This window comes from Lampetra fluviatilis, chromosome 2, assembly GCF_964198595.1.
Source record: "Lampetra fluviatilis chromosome 2, kcLamFluv1.1, whole genome shotgun sequence".
In the NCBI taxonomy this organism is placed as follows: domain Eukaryota; kingdom Metazoa; phylum Chordata; class Hyperoartia; order Petromyzontiformes; family Petromyzontidae; genus Lampetra; species Lampetra fluviatilis.
In genome coordinates, this window is record NC_136276.1 from 34,226,756 (window position 1) to 34,252,380 (window position 25,625).

At 51.0% G+C, this 25,625-nt stretch overlaps 1 protein-coding gene across 1 annotated transcript in view; it reads left to right on the forward strand.

The window, feature by feature from the left end:
• Positions 1–25,215, forward strand: part of LOC144946193 (angiopoietin-2-like) — a 45,119-nt gene extending 19,904 nt beyond the window's left edge. Inside the window, exons 2-9 of the mRNA XM_078875031.1 lie at positions 3,732–3,941; positions 4,156–4,277; positions 4,701–4,936; positions 9,677–9,858; positions 13,546–13,647; positions 17,877–18,043; positions 21,710–21,840; positions 22,772–25,215. Coding sequence (XP_078731157.1) covers positions 3,732–3,941; positions 4,156–4,277; positions 4,701–4,936; positions 9,677–9,858; positions 13,546–13,647; positions 17,877–18,043; positions 21,710–21,840; positions 22,772–22,938 — 1,317 coding nt within the window. The 3' untranslated portion in view covers positions 22,939–25,215. The remainder of the gene's footprint in view (positions 1–3,731; positions 3,942–4,155; positions 4,278–4,700; positions 4,937–9,676; positions 9,859–13,545; positions 13,648–17,876; positions 18,044–21,709; positions 21,841–22,771) is intronic.
• Positions 25,216–25,625: the final 410 nt, after the last annotated feature.

Genomic DNA, 25,625 nt, shown 5'->3' on the forward strand with positions numbered 1-25,625 from the left:
GATTTTAAATGTGGAGGGGATTTCACGCGATCACGGGGGGAACATGCAAACTCCAAATTTACGAGTGTCAGCGTCGGGATCGAACCCACGAACTCCTGCATACGAGGCGAGGTAGGTAACATCTCGCCACCGTGTTGAGAAAACTAGATACACATTCCAAGTGCAGCAGCGACGCAAAACTTTGATCCGACAGATCAGTTAAAACGGAGCGGTTGTATCCTCGGTTCCTGGCTTCCCCGCCGTCTTTAATCGAATCCGTGCCCGGTATACAGCTCAATGTTTTTTTTTTGTTTCACGAGGCACCAACAATGACTCAGATCTTTGTGTGACGGTGCTGGCACCCCCTGCGATTTGATGCTGCCATGGGGATGAGCAGAGAAGGGGGGGTGGGGAGAGATGGCGAGGAGGGCGCTCATGAAGAGGAAAAAAAGAGGCGGTAGCGGATTGCAGAGTCAAGTTACGAATACAAATAGGCAGCGCGGGTGGGTGGTGGGGATATCTGCCCTGTAGCGTGAGTATGTCGGTGTATGCGAGCTCTGAAGTTATTCATTCGAGCACCGAGCAACGGCACCCTTCACATGCCCGTGGCACGAAAACAGCGCGTGGATTAAACGCAGCGGCAAGCGACGTCACGTGTCCCACCGCCACTTATCCCACGTGGCCATTTCATGATGCGCCTCCGACACCCACGCGGTGTACGGAGTGTCAGAGTCGTCGTCTGGAGGTGGTCACGTGTCGTGTCTGAACTTTTGCACGTGTCCCCAGCGAGTTGGATATGTAACGTTGCGCCGTATTTTAATTTACGGCGGGGTTATGTTTTGTTGCCTGGCTTACGCGTCTTTGGCAGCGGATTCACATTAGGAACTACGTGGAAATGTAAATAGAGTTTGGGAATTTTTCAAACGTTTTGCCGAAATCCAATCGGTCAGTAATTGAAAAAAAAATCTGGATCGGTAAAATATAATACAGGGCATGCTCAGAATCAGAATGTATATTTATACTGGAGGAATCCGATTGTATATAAAGCTCTTTTTAACAGATTTCCGTGCTGATTTGGGCACTGGGACAGTTCGTAGGACTCGTAGTTGATACACGATGAACGGAAGGTTGAAAATCGCTCCTCTCTGTGGTACTTAACCTCACGTGAATTCGTGTTAAATTATCATTCAATGTTTTGTCCAGATTGGTAAAACAAACAATGACAACATTGTGCAATTCAATCGTCTCGACATTTACCCACCAGCAACTCCGAGTAGCACCGGTTAGCTACGTGCGGTGCGCAAGAAGTGCAACATACATCACATGCATAGATTGTCGCCCTGGCCAGGGAGGCAACGCTGTTGTTCCACGAGTCTCAACGGGTTTATTCCATCTCCTGGTTAAATAAAGGATATTGACCGATTGACTATAGTGAATAGGCGGGTGGGTTGGGTGGGACGGGTAAGCAGCTTCCATCTCAGCCTGCGCTTTGTAAGCTGTGCACAGTCTCTGCGCCCATGGGGGGGGGGAGTTTGTATGAATCTGGTGCAAAAGAGAAGACGAAAAAAAATCTCCCAGAGCGAGCCAAATCCCTGACTGCCCCCGTGCTGCGCCGCGTCCCCTTGATGTAGTTCCGTTAATTATGGGGAAGGCGACTGGGGCGATGGACGAAGCGTTTTGCTGGAATAACAGGGCCTCTCGCCCGAGACCCGGTTAGTTTATATATATATCACAAGGTATCGCTTTGTTCTCATGCCCTAAGAAGTGGGGGCGTGGGGGGGGGGAACGGCTCTGTCGAAAATATTTATTCAAATATATTTTATTAAAAAAGAATTAAACGTCTAACAATTTTTTGGGACAGGAATAAGTTGGGTGGGCGAAGTGAATCGGTTTCGCCGTGGTCAAAGGCCCCCTGGAGAGTCCAGACGGATGTCTGCGTGCTGCAACGGTGCCACGGTCAGCGCACGCGACTTGCGAGCCACGAGTTGCCGAGCTGATCTCCCGGCGTGGCAGTTAAAACATTGGGGCGAGTTTCTTAACTCGCCCGCGCGCCCGCCACACACCCAGGGCCTCTGTCCATCCAGGCAGTGTACGTGGGAACTCCACCGTCCGTTGATCGGCAGATGGGGTAAAGTGTCGGTACTCGCAACTCGTCAAAAACATCCGGCCGGCGTGGGAGACGAGGCCAAAATAACCTCTGCACGAGGCTCTCGAGAGAGAGAGAGAGAGCTCCCTCCAGTGGAGACCCTTTCACCAGCAGTGGCGTGAGCAGGCAATTGCAGGGCTGCACCTTTGCCGATATCGCACAGGACACAACAGAGAGCATGCATGATCGCGTGTGCGTGTGTGTGTCAAGTTGCCACCTAAGAAGTAAAAAACATAGCCTCATTGTGATTATTGGACGTTTTCCAGGCAGGTGAATGTAGTTCTTGCATGTTTGTCAAGAGTACCACAGCCGGCAGTTACAACACTTCTCGACTGGTTAATTTTTTTTAGATCAGTGGAAACAAGAAGATGCTCGGTGTATTCGGCACTTTGCTTCGTTCATCATTTCGTAATTTTTTTTTAATTAAATTAACATTTTTAAACTTTGCTTTATGTAAACCCCTACCTCTCGCTCGCTCTCTCGCTCACTCTCTCGTTCACTCTCTCGCTCACTCTCTCGCTTCTATTGGTATTCTTTTGTTGTTGTTGTTGCTGTTTTGCATTTTTTCTCGGTTACTTTTTTTCCTGAACGCGCTATCGCTGTCAATCCACGAGGGGAGGAGGACGTTGACGATCGATATTCGTGCGGGAATCGGCGCGACACAAACGCCGTGCACGACATATCGTTCGCTATCACGTCAGGCGAAAGCAGCTCTCTCTCTCTCTGATGTGACTGTCTTTTGGGCTCACCGTCTTCTCACAATGCCCTTGCGTTTCGCCTCCAAAATGTGTGGTAAGCGTTATAGTTTGTTATAGGATGGTTTTTATGGGATAACAAAAAAAACCGTTATAGTGCGCTATCTGATGTTTTTATGGGATTCACAGCAAAACCAGTGGTGCCACGCATTTTCACAAAACCCTTTCCATCTTATTCCAGTTGGAAAGGGCTGGCTAAGTGCTTTCGTTGCGAATGTCAAACGGATATCAAAACGTCAAACCGACTTCCCTTCGCTCCTCATCGGACCGTGGGTGAATCCGGGCCTGGCCGTACAACCAGAAAACTCGGCACGACCGCAAACCCCTCACCCCATACCCCTACTCATCATCATCACAGTGGCTAGGAGATGTTAACAACTTCGCCTGGTACACAGGAGGTCGTGGGTTCGATCCCGACTCTAATGCCTGCTGTATATTTGGAGTTTGCGTGTCTCTCTCTCTCTCATCATCATCACGGTGGCTATGAGATTTTAACAACCTCGCCTGATATGCAGGAGGTCGTGGGTTCGATCCCAACCCTGACGCCTGCTGCTGTGTATTTGTATGTTCTTTTTCCCCGTGGTCAAGTGGATTTTTCTCCGGGTCCTACGGTTTTTCCCTCCACATTTAGAATCAACGTCACGCGTTGCAAAGTATTCGGCTGCTGCTATAAATGTCCACGTGATGATAAGCCACCTCGTTGAGCCATCGTGTGTGGCCAGGTCACTTCTGAAAAAGATCTGTGCAGCTCAGTGGACCTTTAAAAACACGTGTGTTGAGTTACTCGCCCTGCCCCGTGGCGTCGTGGTCACGACCTCGATCGGCACGGTCATGGTTGGTGCCGCACGCAGCTGGAGGACTCGGTGAGGGTGGAGGTGGCGCTGTCGCAGCAGCAGCAGCGGCAGCAGGAGCAGCAGCAGCAACAGCAGCAGCGGCAGCAGCAGCAACAGCAGCAGCAACAGCAGCAGGAGCACGCGGCCGCCGCCATGCTGGAGATGGGCACCAGCCTGCTGAGTCAGACGGCCGAGCAGACGCGCAAGCTCACCCACATGGAGACACAGGTGGGGGGGGGGGCTCACCCACGTGGAGACACAGGTGGGGGGGGGGGGCTCACCCACGTGGAGACACAGGTGGGGGGGGGGGGGCTCACCCACATGGAGACACAGGTGGGTGACTAACGGTGACTAAGGGTGACTACGGTTGATTAAGGGTGACTAAGGGTGACTAAGGGTGACTACGGGTGACTAAGGGTGACCGCGCGTCGCGCCGTGGCAGGTGCTGAACCAGACGTCGCGGCTGGAGATCCAGCTGCTGGAGAACTCGCTGTCCACCCACAAGCTGGAGAAGCAGCTGCTGCTGCAGACCCAGGACATCGGACGCCTAGCGCAGAAGAACAAGTGAGGAGGCCGCCGCGTCGCACCGCGCGGCCGTCGGGTCGAGACGATTGCCGGCAGCTCCTCAGTGGCGCGACCGCCGTGGGTACAGGGAGGGTCCGGACTCCCCCCCCCCCCCCCAACTTGTTTAGCCGTGGCCGAGAGACGCCGCCAACACGCGTCGTGCGTGTGACCCCCCTACCCTGCCCCCCACCCCTGGCCCCCTCCTCTGCCCCCCCCGCCCCTACCCCCTTCCCCTGGCCCCCCCTGCCCACTCCCCCACCCCTGGCCCCCTCTACTGGCCCCCTCCCCCCCTCCTCTGCCCCCCCTCCCCTGCTCCCCCTCACCTGCCCACTCCCCTGCCCACTCCCCTCCCTCCGTCCCCTGCCCCCCTCTCTTTCTCCCCTGCCCACTCCTCCCTCCCCTGCCCCCCTCCGCTGCCCGCAGGGAGCTGGAGGTGCGGCTGTGGGAGCTGGGTGACAAGCACCACGCGGAGCTGCGCGCTCTGCGCGAGGAGAAGGCCGAGCTGGAGCGACTGGTGGGGAGGCAGAGCCAGGCGGTGGGCGCGCTCGAGCGCCAGCTCGGAGCCGCCACCGCCAACAACTCGAGGCTGCAGCGGCAGCAGCAGGAGCTGACGGAGAGCGTGCGCTCCCTGCTCGCCCTGCTGCCGCAGTACGCGCAGGGTGAGCGGCGCACGCGACGGCGTCACCCGGGCGCCGTGCGCGCCGTGCCGCCACTGAAATCCACGGCCACTGCAGCCGCTACGGCCACTGCCGCCTCGAGCCACCATCACCACAGTCACCACCACTACAGCCACCATCACCACAGTCACCACCACTACAGCCACCATCACCACAGCCACCATCACCACAGTCACCATCACCACAGCCACCATCACCACAGTCACCACCACTACAGCCAGTGTCACTACAGTCACCACCACTACAGCCACCATCACCACCACCACAGTCACCACCACTACAGCCACCATCACCGCAGTCACCACCACTACAACCACTGTCACTACAGTCACTACAGTCACTGCAGCGACTGTCACCACAGTCACCATCACCACAGTCACCATGACCATCGCCACTACATCAACAGCCACTTACATCTACCTTCATCACAGCCACTACAACCACAATCACCACCTCCACGACAACCACCGTCACCACCTCCACTACAACCGCCATCACCACAGCCACTGCTTACCGTTGGCGTCATCTGTGGGGTCGCCCTCTTGTTGAGGTCGCTGCCAATGCCGAATCTGACGTGTGAAGCTTGCTGGGTGGCAGGCCGATGGCTCGTTCTCTTGGGCGTGGGTTCTTCTTCTTTGGCTGACGCTCCAGTGGCTCCACCATGAGACTCGATCCACCCGGCGACGCCTCTTGCCCAAGCCCCCGTAACTTTTGTTCACAGTCTAAACTTTTGAGTTCACACAGAATTATACGCAGTCCGTGCGAGACGTGTGATGAGACGGGTTTGAGAACAAGATCCTGACAAGGTCTCACCCGCAATAATGTTTGGCTTAATTTAAAGCAGCGTCTTAATTGTATAATTATATCCCCGCAACGCAATACTTTAATTGAGGGCGCTATATCTTAGGAGGCGAGGAGTCCGAGTGCGCGTGTGTGTTCTTTTAATATCCTGTCGGCAAAATGAAATTGTTTCCACCGGCCCTCACTCGTATGCCCGGGCTTAAGAGCAACACTTGCGCCCAGAGAACTTTACACCTCGCACAAACACGAATGTAATGCGCGTGTAAGCGTGCAACGAATCCACGTTGAGCCACTCGTACAATTTGATAAAAAACACCCCAGCCTCACCGCCACAGATTGAATGTCATCTTGTCCAGTACAACCCAAGCAACGTTTCTCCCACCCACTCGGGCGAGGGGCCATAACCCAAAGCAGCCACGTCGCTTTCCCCTCCCGTATATATATGTGTTTTGGCAGCCGACTTGTAACCGACACGAGTTATATCGCGCGCATTCTTTTCGACGCTGCATCTTCCAACGCGGAGAGATTACTCCGAGTTGTTATCGCGCAAACCCAGCGGCCCTTCTCATGCGGCGTCGTGTGCCATTGGCGTGGGCCCTGGGCTCAAGGAGGGGGCCTCTGTGACGTTTCCCTTCGGCGTCCAGGGCCCCTTCAGCCCCAACGGGGTCGGGTGCAGTTGCACCGCCTGTGCGCTCTCCGTCATCTCAACGCCACGCTGTGAAGTGGGAACTCGGTTTCTTTTTGGGTGGCGAGCGGCTCGAGCGAGGAGGTGTGGGGGGTGGGGGGTGTTTGGTACAACGCAGCGTTCCGGCTAAAGTTGGCAGATGCTGCTCGATCAGGATCCCAGTGAGTGGCGAAGGATTCAAGATCATCACGTAGGACCCCGTACGTGATGTATGTTGAACTGCTTTCGCACCGTGCGTAGCTAACCGTGCTGATCGGAGGTGCAAGGGGAAGGACAACAAACTCGTGATACGCACGCCGGAGACATCGTGTTGACTGTGAAGAAAAGTGGGCGACGATGGTTTTTATTTATTTTATTTTGCCAGGTCCGGCCCACTGAGCTACGTAGCTCTTTTTGAGAAACCACCTGGCCACAAATGATAGCTCAACCAAGTGGCTTATCACGATGTGGATTTTTTTTGTAGCAGCCCAACAAAAATTATAAAAGATGATGGTTGGTGGACGAGACCGGCGACAGAATGGCAGCCATGGTAGTACGTCCACAGTGGAGATGGAGCATCGAAATATCGGCTCGTGCACAGGAGCCAAATGGGTTGTTGCAACACGGCACGTGGTGGCCTTTACCTAGCAGTGGATAGATCATGACTAATGTTGATGACAACACAATGAATCGGGAGAGCACTTGGCGCTGAGAGAATTGTGAGAGAACACACAAAAACCCCACTGTGATATTTATATTACAGCAAAGTGCTCATAAACGCGGTAATTGTACACCTAATGGGAAAAGAGCAATTGGCCTCCAATGTATTTACATTTTGCGGTGGAAGATTAAACACACAGATACAAAAGCAGGTGAACCACAACTGGCAATCTTTCGGTCTCATTATATTCGCGCAAGCGAATCAAGCGGCTCGTTCAGTTGAGAGGCACGGGCTTGGACAAAAGTAGCCGCTGTCACGCCCGAGTTGGGTGGGAAAAAAATTAACCCGTTAAAACAAAGTTTTTCACTATAAATCCTTTATATGCGTGGCATAGGTTTTATTTTATTATTAATTTCTGTTTTTCTTGAGTAAGAGTTTCATTTTTATCACATTGGTATTTTAAATTAAATATGAAAAAAAAAAATCCTAAAAAGTGGAAAATTTTGGGAAAAAAAATTCACGAAAATAAATTGTCACGCACAACGAGTGTGTGCAAAATGTCAGCTCGATTGGATCACGGGAAGTGGGTTAAAAAACGACCGAAAGATTTGCACGGTCGTAAGCACGCAAGCAAGCAAGCAAGTGAACTTAATATAAAGGCTTCAAAAACAAAACAAAACGAACGGCCGAGTTGTTGCGTGCCGAGGGCTGTCAGCGTCACCGCGACTTCTCGTCCGCATTGGCACGGCAGAGAGAGTGGCCGCGTTAGGCAGCTTGGGGCCCACGTGGAGCGCGAATCCATGGGCCACGCGAACTCCGCTCGTCCTCGCCGCTCAGCCATCGAACAAAGACGGCGGCCACAGCGTCGCGCGCTTTCGGATGCGCTTCCGTGGCCGTCTGGAACGCTCTTCCTTCTCGATATTAGCAAGCCACTGGAGCCGTGCACTTTTAAATGTCGATTGAAAATGGCACTTCGTTAGAACTGCGTTTTGTGTTTAGTTTGTTGTCCTTCCCCCGCCTCTCCAATTAGCACGGTTGGCTATGTACGGCGCGAAAGAAGTTCAACGTACATACATACGGCAGAAACAAAAGGAACGCTCGCCAGGCAGTCGAGGCAACTGGGTATCCCCACTTTAGGTTAAGGTGCAGCCCTGCTATGGCTTGCTCACTCCACAGCTGGCTGAAGGGTCTCCGGTACAGGGAGTTGTACAGATATCCACTACGGAGGGTATCTTTGGCCTACTTTTTCACACTATCCACAGCAAAAGAAAAAAACACCATTGCGTATATTCTGCGAAAACGATTAAGACATTATATCATAAAAAACAAACCCCAATACATGTAAATGTAACGCTAATGTACCTTGCTAAATGTTTTAATTCGTACTTAGCAAATAAAGATTCGAATGTTACAATACAAACTTGGCCCGCCGGGTTGTTCAGTGGCAGAGCGAGCGGCTCGCAGTCGGGCGGTTGCGAGTTCAGTCCCTGAAGGAGCTCCCCACGTTGCGCAGCAAAACGTCGGACAACGCGGCGGTGCCGCCCGACGACACGTCGGGAGAGCCACAGTTGGAATCTGGTCCCCCATTTGGAACCCAAAAGCGTGGCATCAAACACACACACACCACACAGGTGCCCATGCCTTCACAATAGCAGCACTAACTTTGTGCTCAGTGAACCAATTGCTGCTCACTAGGGCTGTATTCTACTTCTCGTGCCAGGCCACAAGACCAGACGCCTGTTGCCAAAGTATATATATATTTTGTTGTTGCTTCATTTGCCAAGAACACTTTCCTACTGAAAAAAACTTCAATAAAAATAAAATGTTAACGTGTTAATTGGCCCTAAGCGGACTCCTCGCTGTTCGTAGATCTTTTCATTTTTTTGCTGGGAGATCCGGAAAGCGTGATACGGTTGTTTAAAACCACCCCGAGGACCATTGTGTGTTGTGAACAGCGTCAAAACCGCGAGCCAAAATCAAGCACCACTCTATCAAACCCACAAGTATGAATTAAAGTTCACCAGCCGATCGCTACGTTTCATGCGGTGGGGGGGGGGGGGGTAAAGTATGGGTGCTCCAAACTCCTTCCAAGACTTTTGGCCAGCGTGTAGCAGTTGGTCAAATTCCCCTCCAGAGGAACTCTATAGGGCTCTGTCTTAGTGGAGGCCAATCCAAAGTCACTGTTATATTTATCGTGGTGAGCATATATAAATATTTTAACTGAACTAAAACTAAAATATGTTTTTATTTTTCCAAGTAAGGCCCACTGAGGTATATAGCTCTTTTTCAGCAGCAACCTGGCCACAAATGATATCTCAACGAAGTGGCTTACCGCGTGGAAATGTAGCCAAATACTCTAAACACACGTTGATTCTAAATAGCTCAGCGGGCCATAAATAAAAACTGTTTCGTTTTATTGTTTCGACGACAGCCGGTCGCTGGCGTTGGCCGTTTGCGCTTTGTCTGTGCCCTGCTCCCCGCTGGAGTCGGGCCACGTGACCCTCCTCCTCTTCCCTCTAAACAAGGTCACGCCACAGAGCTGCAGTACACCCGTGCCACATCGTTCACCCGTGCCACCACCCTCTTTGCCCCGCAGCCACAGAGAGCAGCCACGGAGGGTCAACGGGCGGGGACGATGAGGAGCTGGAGGAGGACGAGGAAGAGGCGGAGGATGGGAAGAAGCCCCCGTTCCGAGATTGCGCTCACGCTCGTCAAGCCGGAGTCACCAAGAGCGGAGTCTACGCCGTGCGGGCGTTCAACTCGAGCCAGCCCGTCAAGGCATGGCCACACCCCCCACCCCTTGCCCCCCCACCCGCACCCCACGGCCCCCTCCGTAACCCCCCCACCCCCCAATCTCGTCTTGGGATTGCCTAGCACGGAACCCTCCGTGTGTCCTTGGGGTGCAGAGTCAGGGCAGAGACCTCGGCGCAGAGAGAAGACGTTCGGCGTGGAGATGAACAGAATCAGAATCTTATCTTCAATATTTTCATAGCCCTTTAAAACCGAGGCGCTTTACAAGGGTTATGAGTGGTACAATGAGGGTAACTAAAGGTGATACGGTGAATAGGGAGGGGGTATGGGGAGGGAGGCTTCGTGGGTACGGGAATTACGGTGGGTACCTAGGGATGGAGGTAAGGATGGGCCAGGGAGACGAAGAGGTGGAGGTCTTGACGGAGGAGCGGAAACTCGGCAGGGAGGGTGCTCGCTGCTTAATGTGGAGTGGAGGAGAAATCCGATGAGCTATGAAGCTCTTTTTAACAGATGCCCAGTAGGGCCACGAGGTCCGAACGTTACAATAACGCTGCAACATTGCCCGGAGGGCGGAGGATACAATTCAGTTCATAAAAATGAAATGTTGCAGTCTGTTTTGTTATTTCAATATGATTTGTGTATAGCCGTGGAGCAGTGGCGCGGTGGTTAGTGCGCGAGGCTAAGAACCCCACGACCCGAGATTGATTCCCGGCTAAAATTGGCGGCCTTTAATCTGAACTGGTCCTGGGCCTCCCACCCCACCTCTTTCTTTACCAGCGTGGTGAAGTATGGTCAAACAACCCCCGCGACCGATACAGGTGGGGCGAGGCCTTCATCCAATCTCTATATATATCCACAAGTGACATTTTTCTCAAAGACAGAATTTCGTCATATATGCCAAACCCAGGTGGCAGGATTGTTGCCCCAGTGATGAACCATGTTGGCCGAGATAGTCGCTGCTTCGGGTAATAACTTACAACGCGCAGGTCAGCGGGCCTCCATCGCTTCTCCCGATGCCAAGCTGCTCGCGATACTCGGTCACATTAAGTTGGCTCCGCAGAAGGAAAACTAAATTAGAGTTGACAAGGGTGGAGATGGCAGAGATGACCGATTTGAGCAAACGTTGTTTGTCTTGGAGTGACTTCGGGCGCGGATCCAGGCGTATGGAGAAACCGGCCGAAGCTGATTAGAGTGTCCACTGCGATCGCCTCGCATGGCCCATCGCAGCTGCAGCGGCGGCGGCGGCAGTGATGGCATTGAAAAGAGGCCGCCCCTTGGCAGAGGGGGAGGTCGAAACGCGCGCGGGTGTCTGTCGGTGTCTTGCCCGAGCCGCGTAGATCTCCTGCTCAAGCGAACAACGGCGCAGTAGCCTCGCCTCTTGTTCGCAGCCATGAGCCACCGTTGGCAGTTCCACTCTCCTATCGGGATGACGAGCCTACGCCTCGCACAGCCAACCGGTTACTTGCACGCAGATCGGTACCTATTTTAGCACCGCAGGAAGGATGATGGGCTGAGTGAGAACCCCCGTCCCCAACACACCCGCCCCAAAGCAGCATTTGAACTCGCATCCTTCCAACTGCGAGCCGATGGCTCTGCCGCTGAGCCAACTGGCGTTGCCGTGAGCTCGCAATTGTACAGAACTTGTACAGGTCACATCATCTCCTCGCTAGGATGCCCCGAGTAGTTAAGTCTCTGGCATAATCATTCATTTCTTAGAACGCTAACAATGCTAACGGACCAGGTGGCTCATTATTAATACGATTTTTTTCGTTCAATTCTCAAAAGCACAAATCAAGTTTCCCCCGATGGGGAATCAGGATCGAGGAATGTTTTTAACGTTTTGCAAAATCACAGAACCCACACTTTTTTTTTTATCCAAACCAGCCCCTTACGCTTACAGACCAATGCACACCAGCGATAATTAATACAAACACGCGCAAATGAATGTGCCTCCCAGGCCCCCAGACTCGGCGTCAGCCACGGGCGAATCTACAACAACATTGACCGTGGGGTGTTATTACTATTATTATTATCAGAAATAAGCTGTACACAGCTAAATTAAATTACGTTGTATAAATACGCTTAAAAATAAAAATTCAATTAATCATCGTTTTGGCACACGCGTGTGCGCTGTAAATAAATACGCGGCGCGTACACACACACGCTCGCTCGCATACACGCACGCACACATACACACGTACACACGCACACACACGCACACACGCACACACGCGCGCGTCTAAATGTGCGCAAATGAGCTAATAAAAGTTAGGCTATATATTCACGCTATCTTAAAAACACATATATAAATATATACGTAAACGCCGAGTAAACAAATTATTCTCAAATGAAAAAATCCCGCCGTTGTAATAAAACACACCTGTCCCAAGCATGGAAACTGTCCATGGGCAGTAGGCACGTGTGTTGAACTTCTTTCGCACCGTACATAGATAATCGTGCTAATCGGCAAGCAGGCAGGCTAGCTGACATGCAAAAACATGTCTATTAATGGCCAAGCAACTGAGCACACACTCAGGCTGGCACGAGACGGCGTCGCCACACGTTAGCAGATGTAGTTCTAGTCACAACCACAGCGAACATCATTGCGGGTCGGAGCTTGTGCACAAATACGAAGGAGACATCACACAGCGACGATACTCGACGACTTCTCGGCTACTCCTGACGCGGTTATCTGCTGGCTTGACCACCTGGACGTGAAATTGTGGTTGCTGCTCTGCATCCACATCAGCTGTGCGAAAGACAAAACACATTCATGCTGTGGAGGTAGCTGGAAGGAACGTTGGATTGCTCGGTCAATGGCCAGCGTCAGCGGCGGCGTGGTGTATTCCACAAATATGGCCGACTGTGAGGGTGGGCACAAGCCGGCGTGAGTAGGTTAAACGTTGAGTTTTATAAGGGCACCACGGGGTGACCAGCCCCTCTCTACCCAGCCACACCCCTCCCACCCCCCACCCAGCCCCACCCTCCCCACCCAGCCCCTCCCCACCCTCCCCACCCAGCCCCTCCCCACCCTCCCCTCCCCACCCAGCCCCTCCCCACCCTCCCCTCCTCACCCAGCCCCTCCCTCCCCATTCAGCCCCTCCCTACACGACGGACGGACGGACACAATAATCTCCTGTGGGCTGGTGTAACCAGGAGGTTCCTACCAGTATAAGTGCCTATCTTGTGTCTCCCCAAGGTTGACCCAGCCTCAAATGTGTACCCGATGCAGTTTTGTGAATGTTGATGCTGGGGAGACCGAGGTTGCTGGGTGTGGTGCTAGCCACACCACACCCTAATGCTGCACTGATGTTTGCTCGCTTTACCCCGTGGCCCCGACAGTCGAATTACTACACAAACGCTCTCTTTGTCTTGACGTGTGAAGAGCGTGGTTCTGATCACACCGCGCCTCGTGTGTTGTCTTCTTTAACAGGTGCTCAACACAGCACTTGCCCCATCAATCTGTATGACTATGTAGGGGATCTTTGTATGCATGTGACTGTACTGGTCTGACTGGAGTTGGCCAAACATCCCAATGTAGGATAACAGAGCTTGGGCAATTATTGGCGCCGGTTCTGGCTGTCTCCCCACTTCGCCGTGGTAACCCACGCATCTGAATACATCTCTCTCCCTCCCTACCAGTGAACGAGTACACTGTGCGTGCAACGAATTATCAGCTGCGGCAATTGTAAATTGGTTGCATCCGTTGCTCAGGTGTGGTGCGACATGGAGACGAACGGGGGCGGCTGGACCGTGATCCAGCGGCGGGACGACGGCGGCCTGGATTTCCACCGCACCTGGGCGGAGTACAAGCTGGTGAGAGCGCGCCGGCCGCCAGGGAGATGAACGCACCGAGCGTGCACGCACCCCACGCACCGCACGCACGCACCGCGTGCAAGCCGTAAGTCAACGGCTCCGCGACTCGTTACGCTAACCGGACCGCGCGAGGCATTTGCCACGGTGGTCGCCGTTTCGCTCCACTCGTATGAACGCACCGTGCGTTGAACTTCTCTCGCGCCGTACGTAGCCAGCCGTGGCAATTGGAGATGCGGGGGCTTTATTTTTTTTCACAGAACGGAATTTCAATTGTGGAGGGTCCCCGCTACATTGGGTTTATATTTTATGATGTTTTCAGCCGATATATGGAGGGTTCACACACGTGTCAGGAAACCGGAGCGACCGGGAGTAAACCCACGCGCGTGAGGGGGGGGGACAACACTCTAACCCCATACAGATGCAAACAGATGGCGATTAACCCACTTGCTGTACTGGCTTCTGGCGAGCCAGGGTTACTGCACCTCCTCGACGCCCACGGGAAGAAGGGGAGTTTCACAACATTTGTGCGGCGATTCACCAACCCTCGCCGCTGCTTCCACGGCGCCGGATTACAGACAGCGGCCACGTGCAACAGCGGAGCCACCAGCGCCCTGGCTCATTGTGGCCGTAGACTTGGCCTCATTCCAGACGAAGGTCCCACCACGTGTCTGCGCGACGTCGAGACCGAGTGGCGCGCGGCGCAAGGCCGAAAGGACCGTGCCGGCGCAGATGGAGCACGGCCGCGCAAAAACCTGCGGAGCTTAATTTGTCACTTTAATATTTCTCGGGTGCCTGGTAGACTGGAGGAGGTGGTTCCCGACTCGTAGCTAAAGCCATAACGAAGAGGTATGATGGATGCGGCATGCCGGGTGCGCCAATATTTTTTGCAAGTCACCGATCCGGAAAGGCCTGGCTGAAATGAGCCGTGCGTATTGGAGAATATTGTACGCACGGACACCAAACGAAACTACTATAAACTCAACTAAACCATTTTTATTTTACCAGGTAAAGCCCACTGAATTATATAGCTCTTTTGCAGAAGCGACGTGGCCATAAATGATAGTTCAACAAAGTGGCTCATCACGAAAAAATGTATAGCAGCCAAATACTCTAAACACGCGTTGATAAATGTGGAAGGGAAAACCGGAGGACCCGGAGAAAAATCCACGCGACCACGGGGAGAGAGACACGCAAACTTAAAATATACAGCAGGCGTCAGGGTCGAGATCGAACCCATGCCCTCCTTGCATACCAGGCGAGGGAGTTAACATCTCGCCATAGTGACACCATTATTTCGTCGTGCGGCACGTGGGCTCTTGCGAGCGTGGGCATCGATGATGTGAGCACACGTGCCCTTCTCTCTTGAGCTTCCCCTTACTGGATTCTCGGTGTAACTTTCGTGCTGAGAGGGCAACTGGGCATGAAGAAATTACCATTGGAAATGTATCCAGAATTTTCGTCGAAAAAAAGTGTCAGTTTTGCTGCCAGATAAAATGGTAAAAAAACAACTATCATATTTTGCTACTGGCAAAGGAGGTTCCAATGGTGAAATTATTTGTTGGCCGTCACTCCGCCATGATTCTTAAACCCACCCGGCTATCGTTGCGTAGAAGGTTGGAGGAATGGCGTGAAGGGTTGGTGGCCAAAGGACAAGAATAACAATGGAGTGGCAGCCAAGGAATGGAACGCGTCGGAGAGTGTGTTCACCGGGGACTATGGAGCGATGAAATAAATTCGCATGATGTGAACGTGCTAGGTGGATTAATGCATTGGATTGTGAGAGACGGAGGCGGCTTGGGGAGGCTTTAATCTAGCAGTGGATTGATCATGGCTGTCGCTGATGATATCATGGAATGTTTTCATACATCTGACAAAATTATGATTAAACGCATCCGTAAAACAAAAAACGCCAGGGTAAAAAAAAACCGCCGCCACATTCATAACGCCCGAAATTACATAAAATAATGAAACTCCAGGGGGTGAGAGAATTTTATTTTAAAATAGCGCTGTATGAGCCAATACTCATTTCCTTTTCGAGGACGCTTACAATCACTCAGCTCGGTGCCCTTGCAGCAACACCGTTCACCTGCGCACACGCACTGACGCTCGCCGTTAAATAAACACGCGTACCTGGTACTTTGCCTAAATATAATTGACTATGTCACGCTCAAACCCCCGAGCTCTCGAGGCGCGAGTATTGACGTTCCACGGACAGCCGAGCACGGAGAATTAAACGTAGAGTTCTCTAAATCGAGAAAACACGCCCCTTCCGCTGTGAGCTTCAAACGATAATAAGAGGTTTTTTTTGGCAAGGCTTTGTCATCGTCAATTCCCCCTGCGCTCTTAGAAGCGATGCCACGAGTCAGCCCGAATTAGTTAGACGCACGCGGCGCGCGTTGAACAATTTCTTTCGAACGCGTTGCATTCGGCACGGCGTGGGTGGTGCTGCTCGAGTCGTCGTGCCTCGCTTGGCGGCTTGGGTCCCCTTCACCGATTGCGCACTCTCCGCCTGTCACGCTCTCGTCTCCGTCTTCTCTTACCCTGTCCTGGCTTAGGTCACAGCTACGCAACTAAATCCTTTGTTTTTGTTTGTGTTGCCAATTATTGCTGCTGCTGCTACGTGGGCAGTGGTGCAAAAATAACAACAACAACAACAACAAACTCAACACGTTCGTCAACAACACAATCTATCATAGATATGTTGTATACGTATTTGTGTTTTCTTTTTCAGGCAGTGTTATTAACAAATGTGTTGAGTTAAAACAATAATAATAATATTCGTATACCACTCGTCTGGGGGCGGCTGGGTGGTGCAGTGGTAACGCTTGTGACCCCACATAAAGAAATGTCTGGGTTCGATTCCGAACTCGGGTGCATTTTTCCGTGCGGAGTTTGTATGTTGCGCCCCTGTTCTGCCACACACACACCGTGTTGTTAGTGAATGCGTGGAGTTTTTTTTCTTTGCCACGATTATTTAGTGTAACTTTGGTGTTGGCAGCATGGATCCAGTTATCGCATGCCCCGCACTGTCATCGTTTCCCGACAGCTTCTGCCCGCACAAAAAGATCCCCCGTATAGCCCTAACAGACTGTTGGGGCAAGTGTTGTTAGCGAGCACCTATGAACGCCGGCATGGCACAAGAGGGGGGCGGGTGGCCAGCACCAAGTAAACATCCGAGGCTGAGTCCACCTAGGGGAGGCCCAGGACCGGTTCAGATAATATAATCGTCGCTGGTGTTGGCCGTGAGTGGGGAAAATCGAACCCGGGTCGCCGGGTTCGTAGCTGTTGCACCACATGCCCTCTCACTCGACCTAACAGACGGTTATGCAGCCAAATCTTGCATAATGTGTAGAAGAGGTTGGAGAGGAGGGTGGTTTGGGTTTTATTGAACAAAGCTGCCAAAACATTGTCACAACTGGATCTCTTTAGCATTTACACAAAAATCTAAGTTCCATCAAGTTGTTTCACGTGGCTGCGATAGAACAGGTGACAAAAATTATTTCAAAGGTAACGTAAACACGTGAGTGCGATTGACTGGCTAAGTTGGGACGGCGACCAGGTGCCCTTGGCTTTCGCTGAGAGCATTTGAAAAATGCCATCAAGATTTGTGGGCCGGTTATAATGTTTATAAAAGCTCCTCAAAGCGCTCAGTTAAAATGTGGTGGGTCCGATGATCAGCCTGCGTGCGCGTGTACATGTGTGTATGTATGTGCGCTCGTGCGCGCGGATGTGTTTTGTGGGGAGCGGTGACGCAGTGGTTAGCGCACTGGCGATGATAATGCGGCGACGTGAGTTTGTTTCCCCACCACGGCTAACATCAGTGGCAATTGTCTGAACAGGTCCTGGGCCTCTCCTAGGTGGTCTGTGCATTAAATGAATAGCTGGTGTGGTAATGTACGCATCGGCACTGGGGAAACAAAGGCTGCAGGGCAGTGTCGCTGTGCCTGCCGTCAAATCGGCGCTCGCTAACGGCCTGTTAATATATTCTTGGTTCTTTCGGTAAAGTCACGTGGAAGGGAAATAATAAAATTGTTATATTTTTTTTTTAATTATTATTTCCCTTCCACGTGACTTTACCGAAAGAACCAAGAAGATGAATCCCTGCAGTCACGAAAGCTTTAAATCGAAAAGCCTGTTAACAGTCTACACGAGGTGGTGGGGGGGGGGGGGGTGGTGGACGACCTTCGCCCCTTTATCCGTGTGTGTTGCAACGTGCGCGTGCCCCGCAGGGGTTCGGCGAGCCGGCGGGAGAGCACTGGCTGGGGAACGAGCACGTGCACCAGCTGAGCAGCCAGCAGGCGCACGTGCTGCGCGTGGAGCTGGGCGACTGGGAGGGCCACCGCGCCTTCTCCCTCTACGAGCGCTTCTCCGTCGCCTCCGAGAAGCAGCACTACCGGTGGGGGGGGGGGGGCAGCGTCACCGCCACCGCTGAGAACCCCAAAAAACACGACGTCGTGGGCAGGGCTGGCTGGGGACGCGGCAGCTCGCGGGGTTAGAGGTGGCCCCAGGGATTCGGTGCATTTACGGCCCATGGGAGATATGTATATACAAAGATCCCCCGTATAGCCTTAACAGACTCTAGGGGCAAGTGCTGTTATAGCGAGCACCTATGAAGGCCGGAACGGTACACGAGGGGGTGGGTGGCCAGCACCACGCCCGACCGCCTTTTGTCTCCCCAGTGGCGATGTTTACACACCACACCAAGTACTCATTTCAGGCTGAGTCGACCTAGGAGAGGCCCAGGACCGGTTCAGATAATCGTCACTGGTGTTGGCCGTGAGCGGGAATCGAACCCGGGTCGCTAGGTTCATAGCGCAGCGCGCTAACCGCTGCACTACCGCAGGGCTGGGGATTCGGCAGCTCGCGGGGTTAGAGGTGGCCCCAGGGATTCGTTGCATTTACGCCCCATGGGAGATATGTATATACAAAGATCCCCCGAAGTCAACATCCTTGATGCTCATCTTGATAAATTCAAGGAGAACATGGGAGCGTACTCGGAGGAGCAAGGCGAGCGCTTCCACCAGGATATATTGGACTTTGAATGCCGCTACCAAGGACAGTATGACAAGAACATGATGGGACACTACATTTGGGGCTGATTCGTGAAAGTGATTTACAGCATAATCGTAAATCTCGAAAAACTACTCACTTCTAAATCTTTTGTAGTAATTTTTTTATATTACTTTAGTATAAATACATGTTAATTTTGATTCATGTTATGTGAACGAAAAGACACAAATTCGCCCGTTTTCTTATTGAAAATAGGTACATTTGATCACTGTCCTGGTCAAAAGCAAAGTTTGTGTGCAATAATAGGCATTTTCTAGACTTTTTATGCATAAGCAATTGCGAAACAACACTTACTACCCAGGAACAGAAATTGTGTTCCACAGTGTAATCCCCGCCATGACCTGGAAGAGAGCCTTCGTCTAGCGGTGGAGTGACAAATGGGACATGCAGAAAGTGGCAGCACAAAACCAGCATTTGTCTGAACACAGAGGGAGCCCAGTGCCAGTCGACTCCGATCAGCACAATTGGCTACGTACGGTGCGAAAGATGTTCAGCATAGTACATCAAAGTTCATTTATTAGGTATAGTCCTGTGAGCCATTCGGCTCTTGAATCGGGTGCAACCGCAACAAACAAAAAAACATGAACAAGAAAACATCTTAAAGTGACTATGTGCATACTTAGAGTGTAACGAGTAGTACAGGCTTGCAATGAGTTTGCTAGATTGCAGACCCTTAATATTCGCGGTGGTACGTTCCTGAAGAACTTCGTGAACATTAAATCCGCAAAAAATAGGGTTATGGAGGGGCATAAACATGTATTAGATTTGAATATAAACACATCATCTGTCCATGTATACTAATGCCTACATATATATTGTACAGCATCGTTGTGTTATTTAAGTCACCTTTAAAAATAATTCATAGAAACATATAAATTTATACTATGGGAACCTCATTTGCCAGTAAAAATATGATAATTGGTTCTTTACCCTTCTATCTGGCAACAAAACTGACACCTTTTTACAAGGAGTCATGTTTGCATAGACCGCAATACCTGCAGTCATAATACAAACAAAAGAACATAACTCTGATAATGTGCACTGTCCTTGAAGTTGATTGATCCACACCCGAGACAGCTTTCCTTAGAGCCTAGTCTCATATGGGCTCTAAGGAAAGCTGTCTCGGGTGTGGATCAATCAACTTTAAGGACATTGCACATTATCAGAGTTATGTTCTTTTGTTTGTATTATGACTGCAGGTATTGCGGTCTATGCAAACATGACTCCTTGTAAAAAAGGTGTCAGTTTTGTTGCCAGATAGAAGGGTAAAGAACCAATTATCATATAAATTTATATTATACGGTACCAAATTTCAAAATATTATAAAGGAAAAAACTCACGGTGCAAACGGTGCAGCAAACAAAGGCAAACTGAGCTGGGGAGCAACCTTTGCGCTCTCTCCATCCGCATGTACGTTGAACTTTTTTCGCACCGTACGTAGCCAACCGTGGTTATCTGAGCCGCGGGGGAAGGACAACAAAGTGACGCAAAAAAATCATTTGTAAAGAAAATCTTCCATGCCTCGCGATTTCTTGTTGGGAAGTGGCACACTGTGGCCTTGCACATTAAACATACAACTCTAAATTTGCCGCGAATAAGTAAAACCGCAATTGGAGAAGCCCCGCGAATATTAAGGGTCTGTTGTCCTGCAAGTTGGCTGTGCACGTTCGAGCTTTGTCCTGTCTAACTGGGCGGGAACTCATGGGACCAGAGCAGCCGCATTTGCAGAGAGTAACCGGGTCACTCAAAATTAACAAAAGCAAAACAAACAAAATAAGTCCAGCGGTGAAGTAAGCAGACATCGTACCAAAAAAAAAAAATACCACAACCCCATTCGCTTGAGGAATTCCAAATAGTGCACAAGCATAAATCAATGCAAAATCAAAGTAAAGTATTAAATTCCCCGCAGCGCAAATCGGCCCAGGCAGATTACCTCCAGATTGTACGTGGCACGCATTACAAAACTAAGTCACAGAAACGCGAACATTAAACAGATAAAGGGTGACCACAGTACTGTACTAATACGTGAGCAAACAAGAATATATATCTCCTTAACAGTGCTGTCGGGACAAGTGTTGTTACCGAGTAGCACCTATGAAGGCCGGCATTGCACAAGAGGGGATGTGTGATCAACACCACGCCTTTGTGGTGATGTTTACATACCACACAAGGTACTCATTTGAGGCTGAGTCGACCTCGTTCAGATAATTGCCACTGGTGTTGGTCGTGAGCGGGAATCCAACTCGGGTCGCCGGGTTCATAGCACAGTGCGCTAACCGCTACGCTACCGCTCCCCACACTCACATTCACACACACAATGTGCACACGCGCACACACTCAAACACTCACTCCCAACGCGAGACTGACTCATTACATCTCGCAGAGGATCGCCTTGCTGAACAAAATATTTCCGTGGTTCAGTTTGCAACTGTGAGTTCGCGTTTTAAGTCAATGCAAAAAATGTATGGAAGCTGGTTCGTTAAGTGCGGGTGTTCGTAAGTGGGGGTGTTCGTAAAGTGCGGGTGTTCGTAAGTGGAGGTGTTCGTAAGTGGGGGTGTTCGTAAGTGTGGGTGTTCGTAAGTGCGAGAGTTCGTAAGTGTGGGTGTTCGTAAGTGTGGGTGTTCGTAAGTGTGGGTGTTCGTAAGTGGGGGTGTTCGTAAGTGGGGGTGTTCGTAAGTGGGGGTGTTCATAAGTGGGGGTTTTCGTAAGTGGGGGTTTTCGTAAGTGGGGGTGTTCGTAAGTGTGGGTGTTCGTAAGTGTGGGTGTTCGTAAGTGTGGGTGTTCGTAAGTGGGGGTTTTCGTAAGTGGGGGTGTTCGTAAGTGGGGGTGTTCGTAAGTGCGGGTGTTCGTAAGTGGGGGTGTTCGTAAGTGGGGGTGTTCATAAGTAGGGGTGTTCGTAACTGCGGGCGTTCGTAAGTACGGGTGTTCCTAAGTCGAGAACCGCCTGTATAAATCTCACATACCTACACACGTGCACGCGTGCGCATCGTAGGCTGTTGCTGAAGGGCTTTGGCGGCACAGCCGGACGCTTCAGCAGCCTGAGTCAGAGTGGCGTCAGCTTCAGCACCAAGGATGCCGACAACGACAACTGCGGCTGCCGCTGCTCACAGATGGCGACCGGAGGTGAGAAGAGGAGCCAATCACCCCCAGCAAATGCCGGGCTGTCGTGATTCACGTGTAGGGTCTGGGCTATCCGTTTGTCAAAGTCATCGATTAACTCACTCAATTATCCGACGATGGTTGCTGCGCTGGTGTTGACGCTTTGCAGGTTTCTTAAACCCTCCTCCCGCGTCTGTCGACCCAGCCGTGTATCAATGTGTGCACCAAGTTTGTTGACTGAAAGGCCGCGCGTGGTGGGGTAAAGTGTGGGTACTTCCACCTCTTCCATGATGCCTTCCCGTTTTTAACTGCATTGCCCTCTAGAGGGGCTCTAGAGCTCCCTCTGGTGGAGTTACTTCCGCCGGAAGTGGGGCATTAACAAGCAATTGCAGGGGCTGCTCCTTCATCCATCGAATTGAAGTGAAAATAGTTTGGGGGGGGGGGGGTGGGGAGGAGAAAGAAACCCCGTCTCTCCCGCTGTATTTACTGGACTACCCATCGCAGCTCTCCATTCACGCGCCGGCTAAACGCTGCGATTGGATTCGCGTGCTCCGCTCGATTCCGGAGTGCGGGCACAGAGCCCCCCTTTGTCTACGGCTGGCCAGGGTATTCACGCGCCAACCGCAGCTGAGCACGACTAAGTCGACGTAACGCTCCCTGGCTTTTCTCCCCAGCATGCTTGCCACAACAATCCCCCGAAGCACAACAAACCGCACGCTGTGCTGGCACACAACGCAATGCCACATGAGCTTAACAGAGAAAGAGAGAGAGAGAGCTGTGTCTGTGTTCTTTACCCACCTCTTCCCTTGTTTTCTGTCCTGGCACACAATTGGCGAGCGGTCGCACGCCCGCCCTCGGCTGGGTTTTGAAGCCGCGGAAACTCGCACGCGTGAAACATTTAACCCAAAAAAAGTAAGAATAAGAATAATCGTTCCGCCCGTAAAATTGCTTTCAGGCTGGTGGTTCGACGCGTGTGGGGCGTCCAATCTCAACGGCCGCCACTACTCGGGGGGGCAGCACACGGGCAAATTCAACGGCGTCAAGTGGCACTACTGGAAGGGCTCCAGCTACTCCCTGCGCACCACCACCATGAAGATCCGCCCCGCCGACTTCGACTCCTGACGCGACAAACGTCGATTTGTCGCGCGTCTCGCGACTCGCTGCAGCTGCCGCTGCTGGTTAACGGTGGCGACGCTTGCTCTGGTGGTAGACGTATGGGTAGAGAGAGTAGGGTCAGATGATTTAAGTTATCTTCATGAGCGGGGCATCGGAGCAGAAATTAACCGCTGCTCCTCAAACCGCCCGTGCTCACGCCCCCTCCCCCGCACCCAATCTCTTACACTCAAGAGGCTAAAGTTGCCACCTGTCCTGGTCTTTTTCCCAGGATCGTCCTCTGTTTGAGTGAGATAGCGGTCCTGGGGCATCTGTAAGTCAGCTGTGCAACAATGCCCTTACGCTTAACACGGTGCATTACAATGTAGTTTCGCCCCCGCTTCCAGTGCTGTGAAAGGCATTCTTAATCCCATGACATGTCCTGGTTTTTTGTGGTTCAGAGGTGGCAACCCTGATATTGACACACACACACAATGCCCAACCGTCACCGCACTCCAGTAAAAGTATAACTCCATTGTTTATAGTGTTAATATTAGAGCTATGATATTAATGAACAGTCCAACTTTTCTTCAAATATATATATATTTTTTTATCATGGATACCCCTGGAGTCTTGGGGCCCGAGACGAATATCCCCGCTTGTTACCTCCCCTCGAATCTGCCACCGGTAAGATGGCTTAAACATCCAAATAACCGCTCAGTTACTGAAGGCGTACGGCCGCGGTGACTGATCACAACCAGCTCGTACGGGGTTGCCAGGGCGGCGCGGGGGATTGTGGGTGAGGGTTTGGGCGACTGCGACTTGTGACGATCTCCGTTTTGTTTTTGCAACAATTATTTAGCGTACGACAAACACCCCCCCCCTCTCCGTCTTTACATCCGCCACCGAGACTTCCTGCGTTTATTAAAAGCTGCAGATGTTCAGATGCTGGGTTTTTATTGCGCACACGAGCTTGGCAGTAAAACCCCGCTCTGAGGTTGTGTGTGCTTTTTTTGTGTTTTCCCGCCGCGGTTATGTGCACGCGGCAAGAGCGCCTTAAACGCGTGCGCCTGGGCCACATGGCACGATATGCGATCCGGCGGTAGTATTTAAAATGGACTCAAAGCGGTTGTACGGCCACTTCCATCCGATTTATTTTCGCGTTATTTCATCGACGCATTTCTTTTTTTTTTATGCTGACGATCCACGTGCGTTTCCAAAGCTACGCATCCAATTCGTTGTTATGAAAATACCAGGGCTATACTATTAACGATAATAATTAGAAGTTCAACGTACAAACGTACGAGTTATTCATTAACACATCTATACATGCACGTTATTTGTTAACATTTATCAATGTAACTTTGTTTAAGTCACGTGACATTCTTGACAGTTTTCTGAAAGGCAAACGGTTTTTAACTGACAGATAAATTATTTAGCGAGTTATTTTTTGCTGATGCTGCTGCATAGGCAGTTATACACAAGCACAAATAACAAAAAAATCACTCAACACATTTGTAAATAACACTGTGGCCTTAAAAGAATAAAAACGTATATGAGGCGACATTTTGGGTAATGGACCTTCTCTTTATAATACATATTTTTATTTTAAAGGCAGTGTTATATTGACGAATGTGTTGAGTTTTTTTTATTTATATAAATGATTAATGTTTGATCACAGATATTAGGGGTGTAACGATGCATCCGTTTATCAATTGACAATTCCCACGATGCACCCATCGATGGTTTTAACGAATTAAAAGCACGTGTAGGTGAAATGCTAAAGGTGCCGATAGGGCTAATGGCACGGGCACAAATGTCAACATAAGGTGGAAAAAATAAAAGCTTAGTAGAAATAAGATGGTGAAAACGGCGACACGGAAGAATCAATTCTTGAATGGGATCAGAACCCCGAATGGTGATAATTCATTACATTTCACAGGGGATGTGATTCATTTTCTCCAAACAAATTTCAGCCCAGATGCTTCAATCATGACAATGCCTGCTTTTATTGCTGGACGGCTGATTTCCTAAAGCCGCTCTCACTACAAGTGCAGAAGCACTTTGTTTTTTTAAAAGTAAGTCTCGAAAAGATTACAGACGTTATATATATATGTGCGTAATACCGTTATATTGCTATCATGTAAAATCACTTCGCGGCGTGTGGTGATTACATTTTAACATCATCTTGACATATATATATGAGCCCTTTGTATATAATAGTTATATATTAACATTTTCTTTTATACCGTTTTATATTTTAAAGGAAGAATGTGCGTATTCTGATACACAATAAATATGAACTGGAAAACACGTTGTGTTCTACACAGTGCACAGTGACTGTTATACTTAAAAAAAACAACAACAAGCGCCATTCGCCACTAAGTGGCGGTGACGTCACCACGACGCTTGTGCCAGGCCATGTGCACCTTGAGGCCACGTGAAGTGTCGAACGCCCGCTGGCAGGAAGTCACGGGGCAGACCCAGGTGCCACGGGTCGACTGACCGAGATGACACACACACACAAACACTACCATTCACACCGTCGCCTTCTAGGAGACACACGCCGAGGATGTGTGTCAAGGAGCACAAAATACCACCACGCCAACTGCGGTCATCCTCGCTGCAGCTGCAGCAGCAGCAGCGGCTTGTGGCTGCTTGCCACCAAACAAAGACGGTCACTGCATCGCGCGCTTTCAGATGCGCCTCTACTGCCA